General features: G+C 35.9%; 1 protein-coding gene across 5 annotated transcripts in view; it reads right to left on the minus strand.

The window, feature by feature from the left end:
• FMN2 (formin 2) overlaps positions 1-17,651 on the minus strand; it is a 167,637-nt gene that overhangs the window by 118,249 nt on the left and 31,737 nt on the right. For 3 of the 5 annotated variants that reach the window (XM_042014393.1, XM_042014391.1, XM_042014395.1), the window contains exons 3-5: positions 16,673-16,839; positions 4,251-4,398; positions 2,377-2,385 (exon numbers count right to left, since the gene is read on the minus strand). In XM_042014393.1, coding sequence (XP_041870327.1) covers positions 2,377-2,385; positions 4,251-4,398; positions 16,673-16,839 — 324 coding nt within the window. The remainder of the gene's footprint in view (positions 1-2,376; positions 2,386-4,250; positions 4,399-16,672; positions 16,840-17,651) is intronic. The other 2 variants (XM_042014392.1, XM_042014394.1) reach the window with 1 other exon arrangement.

The raw sequence follows: 17,651 nt of genomic DNA on the forward strand, positions 1-17,651 counted from the left end.
TATATAAAAAATTCATTGATTTTTTGAAATACACATTAACAAACTCATGAAAGGAGTGTAGAGTTAAAAAGAAAACAGTATTAACTGGCCCGCTTTCCAAATTATCTCTTAAATTAACTGTCCTTAAAACTGATGACTGTTGCTAACTACATTTTTGTTTCCTCCACTACCACAGAAATTTGAAAACTTGGCAATGACATAGGTAGTAATACAGATCTAAAAAAGGGCAGCAAAACATAAGACACTCCACAATTAGATCGTATTTCTTATTTTAAAACTTTGCTGACCTTAAAGAACCTCACTGCACCTCAGTTTCCTTGCCCAAAAGGAACTAATGAGAAGGAAAACAAACAAGCAAACAACTCCACAGCAACTACACAGTGCAAAGATTTTTAATCAGTTTAGGAGCTACTGCTAATGATGCCTCTTTACTGATCATAGCCTAATTATTTACACATGGCAAGAATAGAAGTATTTTTCTTACACCTGCCCAGAGAATGTATGTGTGGCATCCTTCCTATGTGTTTAAAGGTACTACTATTCAACAGAGAAATCTCATGACCATTTGCAGAAAGAGTGAAGCGGCTGTGAACCAGAGCGTCTGGATTCATAATTCCTAGACATTTGGCCTCCTCACAGCTTTCTGACAATCCCAGCTGTTGGGAAGCAACACATAGAAGGAAGAATCATTGCAAGTGTGAGTTATGTTGCAACTCCTGAAAATTAAAAATCCACAACTTTTTTACTTGGATGTGGATTAGCTGCACCTAAGAAAAAATAACTCATGATTTAGATTTTAGATTTCTCTGTGAGGGAAATGTTAATACTATTCAATCTTTGCTCACAACAGGCTTATTCTATGTTGATTTTCTAGTATTAGGCATGTACCCTCACGACTTAATGTTTTCTACCATGTAAATTAGCACAACTACTTCCCTTGTCTAAAAATACTTTAAAAAATAGGAACAGACTGCTCCTATGTATTGGTCAATATTTAACAATTTGACAGAATTGTCTAGCTTATTTTTACCTCAGAAATGTTATCCTTCTAAAAAGGATTCTAAATATAATTTGAAGTCAGGGTGATTTGAGCAGTTAACTTTAAGGTTAGTTTGACAAAATTTGGCAAATGCAATCTATTCCCAGCAAACCAACCATTTTAGTTAAGCGAAAGGATAAATAAAAACCCAAGCACTACCACCACAGTTAGAAAAAAACAGTTAGGGAAAGGAAAAAAGTGCTACATGAGAAATGAATCTTTCCTTTAAACCAAACCAAACATTAATTTTTTTGGTGTTTTGTTTTGGTTTTTTGTTTTTAGAGACTAACTTAGATTTCAGGTTGTAAACCCACAGTGATATTTAGTGGGCCGAGACTGTTTCATTTTGCAGAAGTTGCATAATCTTTGAGTGTCTTCACAAGTGTTTAAACAGTCACAGGGGAGACAGGATGACTGGGGTCTAGTGCCTGCTTACTTGCATTTTCCTATATGTTAAGTAGAATAGTGTCATCAGCAAAGCATTAAAGTGATTGAATTTCAGATACCCTGGTGAGTTTAGATTTAGGCAATGTGCTGAGATGCGATAATGGTAGAGTGAAATGCTGTAAGAAGTGACAGGAACAGATTTGGGGTATTCAAATAGAAAATTAGTCCCATACACATTGGTCTTACTGGTGATGTTGGCTCATTTTGTCCACCATCTTAACTGAAACCAGAACTGAAAAATGTTTTTATCGTATTTGATGACTTGAACCCAAATTCATATTAGGTATTTCCAAATGTCCATTTTAAAATAAATAGCCAACCTAAAAAAATCCCCAAACAACAACAATCAACCTGACCACACCCACTGCCCCAAAACCCCAAAACCTCCTGACCACTCTAATGGCCCCTTTTCACACATCTAGCAATGCTTCACATGATACAGAGCATACAGCAAGACTATTAAATATATACTATACTAAACACATGATTAACTACTTTGCTAATTTAGGATGGATTACCTGAAACCTTGGAGAGTTTTGTCTTGCCTTACTTAAACTTTGAGGTCCACTATTGTTCTAATGCTAACATATATAATAAAAGCAAAGACTCTATAAAATATCCTGCTCCATTCCTCTGTTAATCTATGCATGTTTTTGTCTAAAATGCATGGGGTTTTTTATGAAGGAACTATTGTTTCTAGTATTACTATATCTCTGTAACCCAGACAGCAATAATTCTATATAATACAAAATACAGCTAGCCTGCACACAATAGTTTAAACCTTTAAAAAAGTATTTGTCCCCTACAAAATTGCAAAGGTGTAAATACATAAAATAATTTAGTTACAAATTTTGAGGAAGGTGTTTATCCTCAGGTTTCACATCACTCACCTCCAGGTTCTTCCAAATGGCAAGCATGTGAACAATTAAAGAAAGTTAAATTATTCACCTGCCTGAGTTGTATTCAAAAAAACTTGTAACTTTTCCTTTTTCCTCCATGCCCTGCACTGAAAAATCACACCGAAATTTCAATGAATAAATTTTAAGAACTACTTACATTAAACTTAAAGTGGAAAATAGTGTATTTTGATTTTTTCTAACTCTATTTCTTAGTATTTTTGCTTTTTTTTTGAGAGGGCAGTGGCTGAGATAAGGAACACACAATTCCTGTACACTTTACATCCATGTAGCAGGCATAATAAATAGAACAACATAGGATGGAAACAAACCGTGTATAAAATGAATACATTTAAAACTTACAAGTATTGTCCTTTTGGTCGAAATACACTTCTAAGTGTATCTTTACATTGTAAAATATTTTATGTTATCAACATTCTTCTAGATTTTAGAGCACAAAACTGTTGTTACCTTGCACCAACCTCTGCTGGGCTAAAATCTCAAAATTATTTAATTTGAAATTCACCCTTTCGTTTTCCCAGTGCAGAGTATGTTCATAAATACTGTGATCACACATCCATTAGCTAAGTCTCCAAGCTGAGAAACACAACTCTCAGAGTACATGACAGTGAATTCTACCACCATGTATGGCAGCACTTTCATTGAATACAGCATAAAACAGTAGCTCATCAGTTAAAAACTGGACTAGCTCAACAATCCAGTACTGCGGTGTTCCACACTCTGAATTGAATCAGTGAGATGGGTGCAGAAATGTTTCCTTGATCTCCAATAGAACTAATTTAGTAAAAGCCACAGCATGAACAGAACAATATAGCAGTGCTGCATTTTTGTGGGTATCAGATATTTCGCTTGTGAGCACTGGAATAAGTGATACCAGTAAAAGTAAATTGTTGCCATGGTAAAAGGTGTCCATGCAAGAAATACTTTGCTCATGTTCCAGGGGAAGTAGCAGAGAAGTCCCAAAGAGAAGCAAATCTGAAATTAACTCCACCCAAAGCCTACAAGCAATACAAAGAGATCTGTTGAAATAATGACTTAACTCTTCAAATCTGAGCAATGAAAAGGAGGAGTGGAAAGGAATGGAAAATCTGAGAATGCCCAGTGGCTCTCCATGGAGGGCATGGGGATGAATGCAGTCTTAAAGTGTTGAGAGCTGCTGAATACTAACTAATGGAAAGAAAAGCCTCCAAGAACCTGTGGTATTTATGGATCAACACTACTAAGAGTAAACAGATTTGAAATTATTTTCTAAATTTGTCAGCTACAGGGGAGTTTTTTCTTACTTGGTTTTGTTTTAATGCTCAGCTTAAATGAAGATCTTAAAGAGCATGAAGAAGATAGCAGAAATTTGGCTGGCAGCATAACCTCACAATTTTTAAGATAAACTGACTTTGTAAACAAAGTTTACAATTTATTTTTTCAGATACACTTTTCCTACCCCTGTCAGCATGAGACTGCTGAATCTACAAAGGAATACCTTACACCACTCTAATAACTTTCAGTATACCACCAGTGGGCTTCTGAAGTTTTCCATATTTTTAAGAGGAGAAAAGAACCCATTTCTAATAGCTCTGAAGGTATGTAAACTGAAAAAGAATAAAGATCACAGCACCCGGCAAAATCCATTCCTCACAGTACACATCTTGGTTGCTAACAAAAAGAATGCATTTTTGGTGAATATTTTTTATTAGATTCATACTAGCTAATGTTATTTCTGATGCTAATCCAAGATTCTCAAAACCAGGTGTTTGTTAGTAGTTAAGATACCAAGTTTATATCTCAGATTGTAAAACACAGCAGCTTCCCCTAAGCTATATATTTATCTTCTCTGTGTCCAAGAACTGTACCTTCTTCTGAAATTTTGAGTCTTTGTTCTTCATCTGGAGGTTTGGGTGGGGGCCATGCAGATGGAATTCTCCTTGGAAAGCTTCCTTCAATGTAATCTGTTGAATGTGTGGGTTGGCTAACTGCAGCCCAAGTATAAAGCTGGTCTTGCTGTGATTTAAAAAAAAAAAAAAGGTTGAAAAGTTCATATAGAAAGACAAGGTGAAAATATCTAAGCTTTTGTTTTCAGTACAAATAACATCCCCTATATCAAGACAGACTTGGTTTTATGCTCTTCAGTCTGATAAAGACTTAAGAGAAATCTATATTAAAATAGTTATGTTCATTAACAACAGAAAATTAAGCTTTTAATTTTCTACAACACAACAACATGCTAGGATGCAGTTCAGCACTTTTTTGAGCAAGGAACTCTGACACTTCTTTTCTTAGGTAGCACATTCTGTCCATCATGACTGCACTTCATCACATATGGCCGGTTTTATGGGTTGGAGGGAAATATTTCAGTCCACACCATACATAAACTTTTTACACCAAACATACAAGCAAGGAAAATGAACAGAATTATTTCAGCATAAATTAAACTGATATATGCAGTCTTTGCAGTCCTACATTTATCATTTCCATTTTAATATTTTTAGAAAAGCAGATAAGAAGGTGGGTTTTCTTTTGCAGTAAAAGGAAAACAAACAAACAAACCAACAGCTAAAGGTGTTCTCAGTCCTCTGGGCTCAAATCAGATTACATCCTTATTGCTCAATAGCTTTGAGTTTGAGTCTATGATTAAAAGTAGGACACGAAGACTTTCTGATGAAAACTAGGGCAAACTTATGCTTTAAGCTAACAGCAAGATTTCAGATGACCACAATTCAGGTAGTTATTCTTGTGACTCCTGGTCTGCATCAACACGCACAGCTTGTGATTAAATGTTTAGAAGACTCTAAATTCTATAGAGATCATTTACAGCAATTGCACGAGTAACCTAGTAAATGATGTGGAAAGATGCAAATGTTGTAGTACAAAACTAGAAAAAAAATCGAGTCACAGGACGAAAATACAATCATATCACAGTAATACCTTCTTATAAAGATGATGCTCATTAGACTTCATTCATGCTATGGCCTGAGTAAAAACCAGTACATATTTAATTTTTAGATTAAAACTTTTGTTTTTTAATTTGACAGATAATAAACTTTGATAAGATATGCAGGGAGAAGCATATGCAGGGAGAAGAATGATGCTTGTTTTTGGGATAATCACTATTCTATGTGACTAAGTTTCTACTTGCCTAGAAAGAAATTGTTTTAAGAGTGATAATGTTCTATTGAGAGCAACTTATGTGGAACAAACAATACTGGTTACAAGGTAAAAAGCTTTGTTTTACAGAGGGTGCCTTGGTCAGGGTCAAAGGAAGCTCATTAGACCTTCCCAGCAGGAAAAACATGGCAAAAATCCAGACACGTACACTGACTTTAGAGGTAAAAAAAAAGGATAAAAAGCTTAATAAAAAATAACATCAGGTTCTTTACATAGCCCTGAACTCTATGTTCCTTCTCCCATTACCATGCTACTCTCTTTGAACATCTGAAAAGGCTTGATTAATTCAGTCCTTTGAGTCACTTAGTTCTCTCCCTTTGTCTATTTCCAGCTTTTTAGAGGATATGTATTTCTGAGTTTCTGCCCAATTTCCAATACTTTTTGAATAAAAAGGAGGAGAGTCCTACCTGTACATACTGTGCAGAGAAAAAGTGCTGGATTTTGCTATTTGTCTTGTTTCTGCACCATTTAAATCTCAAAAACACAGAGGTAAGTAAGACTTGAAAAAGTCATTGAGACAAACCAGAACTATTTTTTTCTTGCCCACTCTACCACCTTATACAGTCCAAGGAACACAGGGAAGAACATGCTCTGCACACGGTTAACTGGCTAAGCACAGATGACTTCAATAGGACTACAGGTAGGGTTATAGGGCAGTAAAACAAAAGACAACTGGCTGTAGATAATATTGACATAGCATAAACAAGGAAGACAAACAGTTAAACTGTTCCTGGGCATGACATTTCACCATGGCGGTTCTTGAAAGACACAATACAATAATTTAGCGACAGATTCTTGAAGTAAGATTAGTCCATATGAATCAAGATACATTTTAAAAAAAAAGAATCTCAGAATAATTGTACAGATGGTATGCATTATGAAGGTAAGAAAATATGAGGTACCCATATTCTTGCTGATATAATTTACAGCATATTCTATACAAGCAGTTATAAATTAAAACATCACACAACTCAATAAACAACTCTTAACCCAGCATGGGAGCTTTGTGAGTATAAAAGACAGGATTATTTGTTTGTGTTGCATTTGGGGGGGATTTTTTTTATTCACTGTTCAGTGCAGAGAAGGACAATGGAATAGACTCCTCATGTAATGGAAATTTACAGATGTAAATGTAGACTTTCCAAAAATGCCTTCGACTTGCACTACAATGAAAACATATCCATTTTCAACACATAAACAAGGTATTTAACAACAACTTTTTTCAGATTACTTGCAAGCTTGTAAATGTAATTTAAAATATGAAAAACCCTCATGACAGAAAGGTAGTCTGAAGCTCTGGAGGCAAGTTGATAGTCCATAAATTACACTTTAAAAGGGAAAAGATTAACCCTGTCTACTTTCATGCCCTTCAAAAATACAAATCATTTTAATGTCCTAATTCCTACACATTGAAACTACGGTCCAAAACCTAATCCTCTTTATGTTTTGTCTTTAGCTCCTTGTCAGTTAATATACTAAGTCATCTCATTTCTCCTTTTTCAAATCTGATAATGCCATAAATGTGCATGATTATTAGAACAGTTTGAAGAAAGATATATGCAGCCAATTCTGTGTTGCTGAAGTCCTGTTGAAGCAAAAGAAACAAAATAATCCAAATGAAAAAATCCAGATTTGTTTTTAGTATTAATAATTGCAAAGTAATCATCCATGAACCTAGATTTCCACATTCAACTTTTCTCCTTTAATCTTTTCATTTCAGACGCAATTTTTACTAAATATCATTGTACATACAGTCAGTGAATACACTTACCATGATCAAGTTGTGGATACATCTGGAATTTCCACTTCATCTTGCTCAAACTCCACTATTTAGTTTTTAAAGCTTCTCTTTTGAGGGAAAAAATTACATATATATCCTTGTAATGAATGATCCCAGTCTTATTTATTCAAATTCATTTCTGGGCAGACACTGGAATCTTCAAGCTGTCTGAGTCCAGCACACTAAACATGATGTCAAGAAGAGTTCTCATTTCCACACATCCTTACACAGCACTTTCTACTGGTTCTCAAAAGTGCAGAGCATCTGCACATGGGCGAGGCAAACTGCCTGCAGGATCTGATGGTACCTAATCAATATACACTTTACCACTTATAGATGCTAGCAGAGAGTCAGGTCTGTAGTTTAACTCACTCTCTTCCCAGACAGCTCTCAGTATGCACAGAGAATGGCTTTTTGTTACAACTTTTCCTTCTCTGGTACCACAGCATTACACTTCAAGTACATAATAAATTAAATATTAAATATATTCCTTCACTGCTTGAGCTGTAGATTCTTTCTGGCTTATCTTTAAAGATGCAAATGGATGTTGGAAGCTACTCTAGAAAATAACATGGAGCTAGTGAACCCTAAACTATGGCCATGAGCTAGACCTGCAGCAAACATCTGAAGTGATTCTGGTGGGCCTAGAGATTTTTGAAGAGGGGTCATACATTTTTCATAGAAAGAACAGTTTTGTTCCCTGGGCCACAGAATGAGTTACAGAGTAGTGTATTCCTCACTGTAGGAATATAACATGCAACCTTGAATGTATGCTGCGTTGCTCCTGGAGATATATAGGTGATACAACCTTCTGCTCAATGTCATTTCTGTTTTTAATCAGCTGTTTATCTGCTTCCAGTTCAAAGAACAAAAATATCCATTGTAAGAAACGTTTAAAAGAGGTATAGGAGGTGGAGTTCAAATAGCAATAGGTGTATACACTTTTGCCCCCAATGGCTGCAAAAGCATGAATTAGCAGTGTGAGAATCAAGGGGAAAAAAATCTGACCAGAAGTATTTTGACAATTCTCAAGGAAAAAAACCAAAGCACAGTCAGATGGGAAAGGTGAGGCAGTACAGCAGCACAATGCTCTACAGCGGTAGAGGGAGAAAGTACATTAGCAGTACCTCTAAACTTTCTTACTTGACAGTGCATTTGTACTAACTTTCCTGGTGGTTCCTGTGTTGAGCTGTGATGCAATAGGGCTCTATTTGGCAGAGATTTTCTTTTTTAAATAGTACACTTGAAAAATTTTTCTCTAGAACCATAAACATTCGAAGTTATCCTGAAAAGGGAGAACAGAAGTGTTGGCGTGTTCACAGGCGAGTATAAATGGGGCAGGAGTAAACACAGAGCAGTCGTTACAAGAAGGTTCCTACTCATCAAATCAGTCTGGATGACATTTTTTCAGTAGGAAGAGGTTGAAGAATGTGGAGAAGAAAAAGTGTAACTGAATTTAAGATGGAACAAGAACAGGGAGAGGAAAAAGTGTAACTGTATTTAAAATGGAACAAGATAAACGCATAGAGCAATTACATTTTTTGTTACTTGCGATGAGAAGGGCCCAGACTCCATCTCAGAGGTGTTTTCCAGGCTAAGAGCTCCAAAGAGCTTGTCCACATTTGTATATAATTTCTTGGCATTTAGTCTGTTTCAAGTGCATGGAAGGAATTAATTTTTTTCCATTCAGGAGGTTTATTCATTCTAGTATACTTAAGTATACAGCCTCTAAAATGAAAGAAAGCCAACTGCATGCTCTCCACTGCAGACAAAGAGTTAATTGGAGAACCAAGGTTTTAGTTTGAGAAACTAGAGCCAGACTACCTCAAAATGCTCTTAGCAGCAGGAGACTGCTTTATTTTAAGCAGCTTTTAAAATAAAGAAATCAATACATTTAAGAATGGGGAAAGTGGTTTACTTTTTGAGGACAGGTTCAGTAACAAAGCTCTGTCTTGCCACTGACAGAACCAGAGCAGTAATTAAACATGGCCCTCAACTTGTGCTACCTTTGGCTGTACTAGTGAGCACAGATGCTTTCCAAGGTTGAAAAGAGCAAGTCCTTCATAATACTGTAATGTGCTGCTGAAGCAGCACTTTATCCTCATGAACTAAATTTGTTACATAAGCATTTTACTTGAGTCAAGGGATTTTTTTTCTTTTCAGGGAACCAGTGTGCCTCAACAATGAATTTAAAAACACTTCAAGTGTCAAAGATCATGAAACATTTATTTCCCATGGAATAACTTCAACCTTCTCAACCAGAGAGAAAAAATATGTTTGATCCCATCAAACTTTGCTCAGGATTCAACACAATATTCCAGGAGAGATAAAGAGAGCCAATAGCCCTGCAGTTAGAACACTCACGGGAAAAGGAAATCAGGAAAGTAAATTTCAGATTTCCACATCTATTCTTATTCTGTTCCAGAGTTGTTGTCTTGGTTTTCCTATTCCCCAGCAACTTCTACACTTAATGTAGCTGAACAGGTTCAACTGGTGAGCTTACAGTAAACTTTCCTTGGAAGAGGGAACAGTGGCTACCCTTCAAGAAAAGAGATCAAGACCTAGCCTCTCTACACATCCAACTAGAACACCCACTTGGAAGGCTGCATGCCAAGACCACGAGGTTATCAGCTATTACTGACATGACCTGATGGTTTGTCCTCTCATTGACTCACAAGAAAATGTAAGCCAAGACAAGAAGCTCCTTCATCAGGAGTTGTTTTCATTTACACTGACACAGTTCTTCAGTAAGTTTGGGTTCTGAAAAATCTGAATTACCCAAATCAAACTGCTTCCTTAGAAAATTCTTTTCACCTCTATGCAATTTGATCATGTGATTTTTACTGCTATAAAACTCTATTTGAAAGAGAGATATGCAATATATGCAAATTAAACCCTCCATTTATTCACAATTCCAAGCAAGATAAAACATCTTTTTATGAATGAAATTCTGAAGAAAGAGAACTAACCTAGAGAAAGTCATAGAATATAAAGATCTCTTGAGGTGACAGGCTGACCACCACCTTCACCATATGCACAATGATACTAAAAAATTTAAACAGGTGGTATAAACTTAACAGTCAGTATATGGCTCTTGAAGCAGTTCTTCAGAACAAGCAGGTAAGAAATGTTCATTGCAAAAAGAAACCTGAAAACTTAGCAACATCCCACACATAAAGCATTTCAGTTGAAAGTGTATATAGTAGCATCACCACAAGTAGGCAGAAAGAAGAAAGAGAAAGAGAAAGAAAAAAAGAAAAGGAGTAAAAAGAGTAGAAAGCTGCAGGGCCAGAGCTAACAACTCCAAATAAATATGTAATTAAAATTGAAAAAAAAAGAAAAATGGGAGCAGGAAAGCAGCATAAAAGCAATACTTCAGCCCAATGATCAACCAACTGTTTCTATTTTACTACACTCAAGAATATTCAGAGTTGCTCACCACAAAAGACAAAGTGTCACAAAGTGTGACTGGGCAATGGAAGAGGAGGCATGGGGGCTTTGGTTTAGTCAAAATGAACCGCCATGGTAACCTACACTACAAACAAAGATTAATAATCTGTTTTCTCTGCTGTAGTCCACAGTTTTCACTTGTTCACTTTTAAAGTCTTATTCACTATTGACTCCAAGGTACTGCTCTGACAGATTTCCTAAAATGGGACTACATTCAGTCTTATACATTATATGCCCAAGCATTGAAAGTAGGCTTGAAGAAATGCTGCATGCATTGTTGCCAGCTCTGTGCTGCAGTTTAGAATTGAAGTTCTCCTAGCTGGTGTCAGTACTTGGGAAAGTTCTTTGGTAAAGAAATGATCACTGGTATTTTGGCTCTCTGCCTTCTGAGAAAGGAGTCTATCTGCAATCTGTTTACCCACTAATTTTCAGACTGATACAAGCAGTGCAAATAAGTTCAAATTAAGTCAAGCCTTCACGTCACTAATTTCTCTTTCTTCCGACTTGCAAAGTTCCACCATCTGCTACTACTCAGCAGAAAGAAAGCAGCATCTTAATTTCCTTAGAAAGCATTTGCATCACCACAGGTGGCCAGGAGATAATAGGAAAACAACCATTTTTTGTAGTGTTTTCCATTTATGCTTTCTGTCTCTCTGTTTCCTTGGGGAAGAGTTATTTCAGAAACAGATGACAGCCTAGTCAGGCATCATAACTACAAATGGCACAAGGGGCAGTGCCTATCCCAAACTGTCAAACACGACTCTATAAAATCACATCATAGCATGGCAAAGAAAGGTACCATCCAGATGATGTTATTTAGCCCTTTCATTACAGAATGTGCTGAAATTGTTGACAAATCAAGAAAGCCTTAAGAGCTGTATTCAATACAGTAAGAGGATTAAACAGAAGCACTGAAAAGAGACATAGAGAGATAGCCCAGTCAAAATCAAACCAGAAACAAAGAAAGATGAAAGAAGATGGTACTTCTGGTTAGTGCCACTTGAAAAGAAGCAGTTATTGGACCCTTCAGTGTGAAATAGAGATTATGTTCCTCAGACAAGGAATACGATATGGATACTAAGGTGTGCTTGGTTTTCTTCTCAAAAACACTTACAAAATTATAAAAAAAGCCCCTATCACAAAATTATTTAAGTTTTCATTAAGAGTTTAAGTGTTTTAAACCTATTGCTCAGAAGCAACACAAAGTTACTCGAAAAGTTTGTTAGAAAAAACATAGAAACTTGCTATGAAATAACAAACTGCCCGTAGCTTAAGACTATACAACATGAACTGGAAAATCTGAAATGGGAAGTCATAATTAGGGACCACGCATCCACAGTGTGTGCTAATTGCAACTACTGGATAAAATGCTAGCACCAAGTCCTGTTGATATTTCTTAGCACTGAGATGTTAAAGAAACCTCACAGTGATAGGAAAATGCCAGCTTCTTTAATTGATGTATAAACAGTTTAAATTCTAATGCAAATATGTATAATTTATACACATTACTGATGGCTCTCTGAGAATATTAAGAGAGAACCTAAGTGGATGAGATCTCTCCTTGTTAAAGCTGCAATCCTCCAACAGGTGAAGACAAAACTTGCCTGTTGTTACATTCTTGCCAAAGATGGACCACTTAGCCAAGACAATTTCATGTTTGTTCTACTCTAATGGGATAATATAATGAGGTAACATGCTAAAAAGCTGAAGACTACAGCTGCACTACATGTAGGAAGATTGGTAGCTCTCACAGCTAACAGGAGACAAGACAAGGGGAGAAGTCCTCAAGCTGCGCCAGGGGAGGTTTAGATTGGATATTAGGAAAAATTTCTTCACTGAAAGAGTAGTCAGGCATTGGAACAGGCTGCCCAGGGAAGTGGTAGAATCACCATCCCTGGAAGAGTTCAAAAGGAATGTGAATATGGCACTTGGGAATGTGCTTTAATGGTGAACATGGTGGTGCCAGGTTAGTGGTTGGACTTGATGATCTTAGAGGTCTTTACCAACCTTAATGATTCTATGATTCTTCAGTTTACAAATGGAAGAGTTTTTCACAAGGCATTAATTTCTTTCATATCATTCACTCAGAAGGTATTTTATTTTAATTTGAATCTTTAGAAACCCTCTTGAATAACTCACAACTGCTAAAAAAGGAAAAATTTAAAAGGCAAGCAGTCGACAGCTATTCAAAAGACAAGAAATTTTTTCAGAGAACATGCTTTCTGTAGGCTTTTGCTAATCTAAGTTACCCATTTAATTACTTGATTTTATTTATTTTTTAGTTCAACCTTCTGGTTCTCTTTTATAATATACTAGCAGAAGCATGAAAGACTAAAGATAGCCTGATGAGTAAGTCCTCATGACATACATGAAGCAATAATTAGCACCTCTCCAGCAAATGGGAAACTAGCAGTCAGGGCAACATATTTCTAGACAGAGAACCTGCCACTGAACATTCACTTACTCTTTAAGATACTTTTTTTACATTGTAAGAGTAGGTAGGAAGAGCTATAACCAAAGCTTCCACCGTTTCTCAACGGCAAACATCTTAAAACCCCCAACCCTGTCTATTTCTGTTACTTTAAAGCTCTGTTCAACTTTTATTTATTAGACTAATCTTTTATTCTGGGCAACTGCCATCATGTTTCAAAAGAAATGATAAAACAGGCCAAGACTGAGCATGCAAGTTTTCTCATAAGGTCTTCAAACAGTTCTAAAATTTCTGTCCTTTGGGCTAATTTGACAAAAAGTTCAGAGATACTTCATGAACATGCCACCTCCAATCATCATTAAAATTTATCCAAAGATCTGACTAATATATAAGCCTCTGGAAACTAGACACTGTCCTCAGCATAAATGTGATGACAGATACTAATTCTCTGAAGATTTGTGCTCTCATTTGGCATTTATTGATCCTTCACGTTTACCATATATGAAAAAAGGAGTAAGCACCATATCCACAAAGCATAGCATACACCAGAGTCACACATGCCAAGAATTTAAATTAAACTAACTTCTAGGAGACATTAGAATACTAGCCCAAGAAACTAAGAGCTGTGAAAGTTCTCTTTACTTTTAATGCACTGCTTAATTGCAGTCAGACAGAAGGGAAGAGAAAGAAATAGGATACAAGAAGAAATCAAAAAGAGGGCATGTATCATTGTTAAATGGCCTACACCGAAGCCTGGAATATCTTGGGAGAAGAAAAGCAAACCAGATCTCTTGCCTTACTGAGAAAACAGACACAAGATTTGGATAAACATTTCTAAGACAGGGAAAAGTAGAGGTGACCAGCAGGCACGAATAATAAAGAAAATGAGAATATAATCAGAATGTGCAATTGCAAACATTTAAAGAGATTTCAGCATTAGCCACGTTAAATTAAATTCACTAGAGGCAATCCAGAAAAGGCGATCAAAGTGAGGGTATAGGACTTTTAAATAATCTGTTTATATTCATCTCAAGCCATGAGCAATAGATAGTGAACAAAATTTACTGAATTGTTTTCATAAACTGTAACACAGCATCTTCAAAAAATAAAGTCTGTGGGACCACACTTAAGGGAATAATGGATTTTATTCAATGTAAAAAAAATAGTACTTTAAAGTTCAGAAATACAAGGGATATGTCACAATAGGAGAATAAGCAGGATTCAAAGAAGGGTTTCAGTGGAAAAATTGTTGGAAATTCTGCAAAAAATTTATATATTCTGAAGGAGTGACCTAAGAGACTTTACAAGCACCAGCCTAAGATGAAAATCAAAACAGCCAAAGAATAATAAAATTCTTTGTTCCAAAAATAAGGAACAGGCAAGCACCATAGCAGGATGAAGAAGGGAGGAAGAACAACAAGGTGGCAGGGACCAGGACAGAGCTACAGGAGCTTTGCTGATGGCACTTCCAGCTGAGTGAAAATGACATCTGACAAGCTGGAGGCAATCTGAAACTGAACTGGGGGTCTGATGAGCTTGGAGGTGAAGGAATAATATGGGTCTGGCTCTGCTCCCAGTTTTGGAGTAAGGTTAAAAAATGTACCTCTTAATTCTAGATGGGTGAAATTTAGGTATTACTTAAGGATAGTCTGATTCATGTGTCTTTGATATAATCTGTTAGATCAACATTCAAGTCTTGCTCTAATGAATTTTAAAAATTGCAAATGAACAAACAAGAAAAACGTGAATAAGAAAAAAACCCAAGGTACAAACATGGAGAGAGATGCAAAAGAGGACACGACTCACCAACCTTACATGTCCTTTTTTAAGTAATATTCAGCACCACCATAATTTTTGGTGCTAATTTTGAATTTTTTCATTCCCTTACGTAATAATTAGCATTTATTCCTGTAAAATATTTTATTTACTCTAAGAAGCTAGGAGATGGAGAATTTTCAACTTTTCAGCCATTAGAATTTATACTGCAAGGCCTAAATATTTTCATTTCAGAGAACATGTAATGAATAAACTGATCAGTGCTCCTGTACTGTGGTCACCAAGGCTGGAGCAGAAACTTATTCCAAAACTCAGTATCAGCAGCTCTCAGCTCTGCACCATGGGGAATTCAGTTATTGAGATCCCAGTGTTCAAGACAGCTGCATGCTCCCTTGAAGAAGAATGAACTATTGGTTACATAACAGGGCCATACACCACTTCTGACACTGTTTTACCAGGAGTGTGATCTATTTAGTGGATTTATACAGAAAAATAGTCACAGAAGCTGTGACATTTGTGGCTTACTGATAGACCAAGTCACATTAAGAACACTGCTAATCCAGCAACATCTTAAATTCCTGACCTTGACAGATGGTTGACACGGTACTAGGCTACTAATATGTCCCTCCTGTCAGATACTTTAAACAAAAGACTAAACTAACTAAACTAAACTAACTAAACTAAGTAACTAAAATACCTGTTACACAAAGCATGGTATATCAGTTAAAAAGGGAGCCTTTTCTGCTTCTTTCAAAACTTCGAATTTGGTAAAAAATCTATTTATAACAGAGAAGCTTTTTAGGGATATGATATTCAATACTCTAAAGGACATTGCTGAATATATAGCAACAGCAGTAGAACTGAAAACATTACCAGACTCTTTTAAACAACCTGAAAAATAAGAAACTTGTCTTTTGCAGTAACTTTTATGAGCATATTTAACCCCAAGTACTTTCAAATGCTGTGTGATTTTAAGTTGCCTGAGTAAGCTCAGTTTTATAGTTAACCTGCATTTTTCAATTAATTTCAAAAACCAGTTAAAAATGTTTCAAATATTGCATCTTAAAAACAAATAGTAACACCAAATCCAAAACATAAGCACATAATATTGTTAGAGGGACCATGGGACGATTTTGTAGATAAACTGGGTTATTTAGGAAAACACAGATATTTAGGAAAGCACAGATAACACTATAGCTGGAATGCCAGAGAACTTGCACTGACCCCTGCACTATTTTGTATCAAAAAGTATTTTCAGGGGAGGAAAAAAAAAAGTCTAGCATAGACATCCAGTCTGTGTTCTGTGAAGTTTTGTGACATGCTGCTTTCTGTTTTTCCTTTCATTTATATTTTTTGGAGAAGCAGCTATTGATAGAAATCTTGGTGGTCGTATAGAATGCTTTGATTCAAAGAAGACACCTTAATGAAAACTGCAAATGAAGAACAGTATGGCAGGCTAAGATATGAGTTTAAAAGAAATCAAGTTATAGGAGAACGTTCTTATGCTTACATGGATACAAAAGTGTACATACCTGAGCACAGAAAAATAGATGGTCACTCTAAGGGCAATTTTCATTAAAATGACAAACAGAATTCTATCAGGAGGGATAAACCATTAGCAAATCATGTCCTGCTTCAAAAAAGAGGCAAAAGATAACTTTTTCAGTACTTACATCAAACGTGGGTGTGCTTTGCTGGGCACTCTGATTACATGGCTCTCTGAAGCAGTCAGTGAATGGAAGCAAAAGACCCATTGCAATAATGCGAGAACAGAGTTTTTCTGCTTCTTCTTGTGGTGCATTTTCCTGCTGGCTGAAGAGCTTTTCCAGCAGAGTTCGTCCTGCCAAGGTGATGAGAGAGAAATAAGAATTTGTAGCTATATGCAGAACACAGGTATTGGCATTACAATGCATATTGAAAACCTGAACTATCTGAAGTAAAAAATACTAAATAAAAAAAAGAATCCTTAAGAAATGTATCTGATAGTAAGTCTTTAATGTAAAATATTTCTACATAATGACTGTAAATGATCTGGAGCCTGAATAATTAGGACATTCAAGAAAATATATGTATATATTATATGTATACATATATATGCGCTGGCTTCACTGTGAAGTATGTACAAAACCCATGAGTTGTTATTGTAGCATCAATTTCCTGTACAATTGTTCTGAAGGGAAAACCAAGACATTACCATGAGATGAAACAACTTCTTCAAAGACATCACAAAAGTTAGCATAGAGTTTAGTCTCTCAGCTCCTGGAATGAGCCTTTGTTTTTTGAATCATGAAGTTATTATATTCTTTGAGAAATTGTGCTCTGTTTCTTCGGAGACACTCTCAATAAAAGAATAGTAACAAAAACCCCTCATAACTATTCCATATAAAATTGTATTGTATACAGGTCCAGAGTGGCGGAGTGCTCCAAACTAAAATGCAGTGTCACAGCAATTCAGAGAAGTAAAGCCTTTAAAGAGCAAGAAGATACTTATTCTTCTTACAGGGCCAGATTTTATGATCAAAGTATTTTCTTTTGTTATCCAACCAGAATATGAAAGGAAAGCATATGTTATAAAATATATTAGAGGAGAAAATGTTAGTGGTTTGAAAGATGACAATGCGTTGTGAACTTAGCCAGAAATAGACTATAAAA

Source organism: Corvus kubaryi, unplaced genomic scaffold (assembly GCF_017639235.1).
Source record: "Corvus kubaryi isolate FWS band 111438036 unplaced genomic scaffold, C.kubaryi_AGA036_p1.0 split1-73, whole genome shotgun sequence".
Lineage (NCBI taxonomy): Eukaryota > Metazoa > Chordata > Aves > Passeriformes > Corvidae > Corvus > Corvus kubaryi.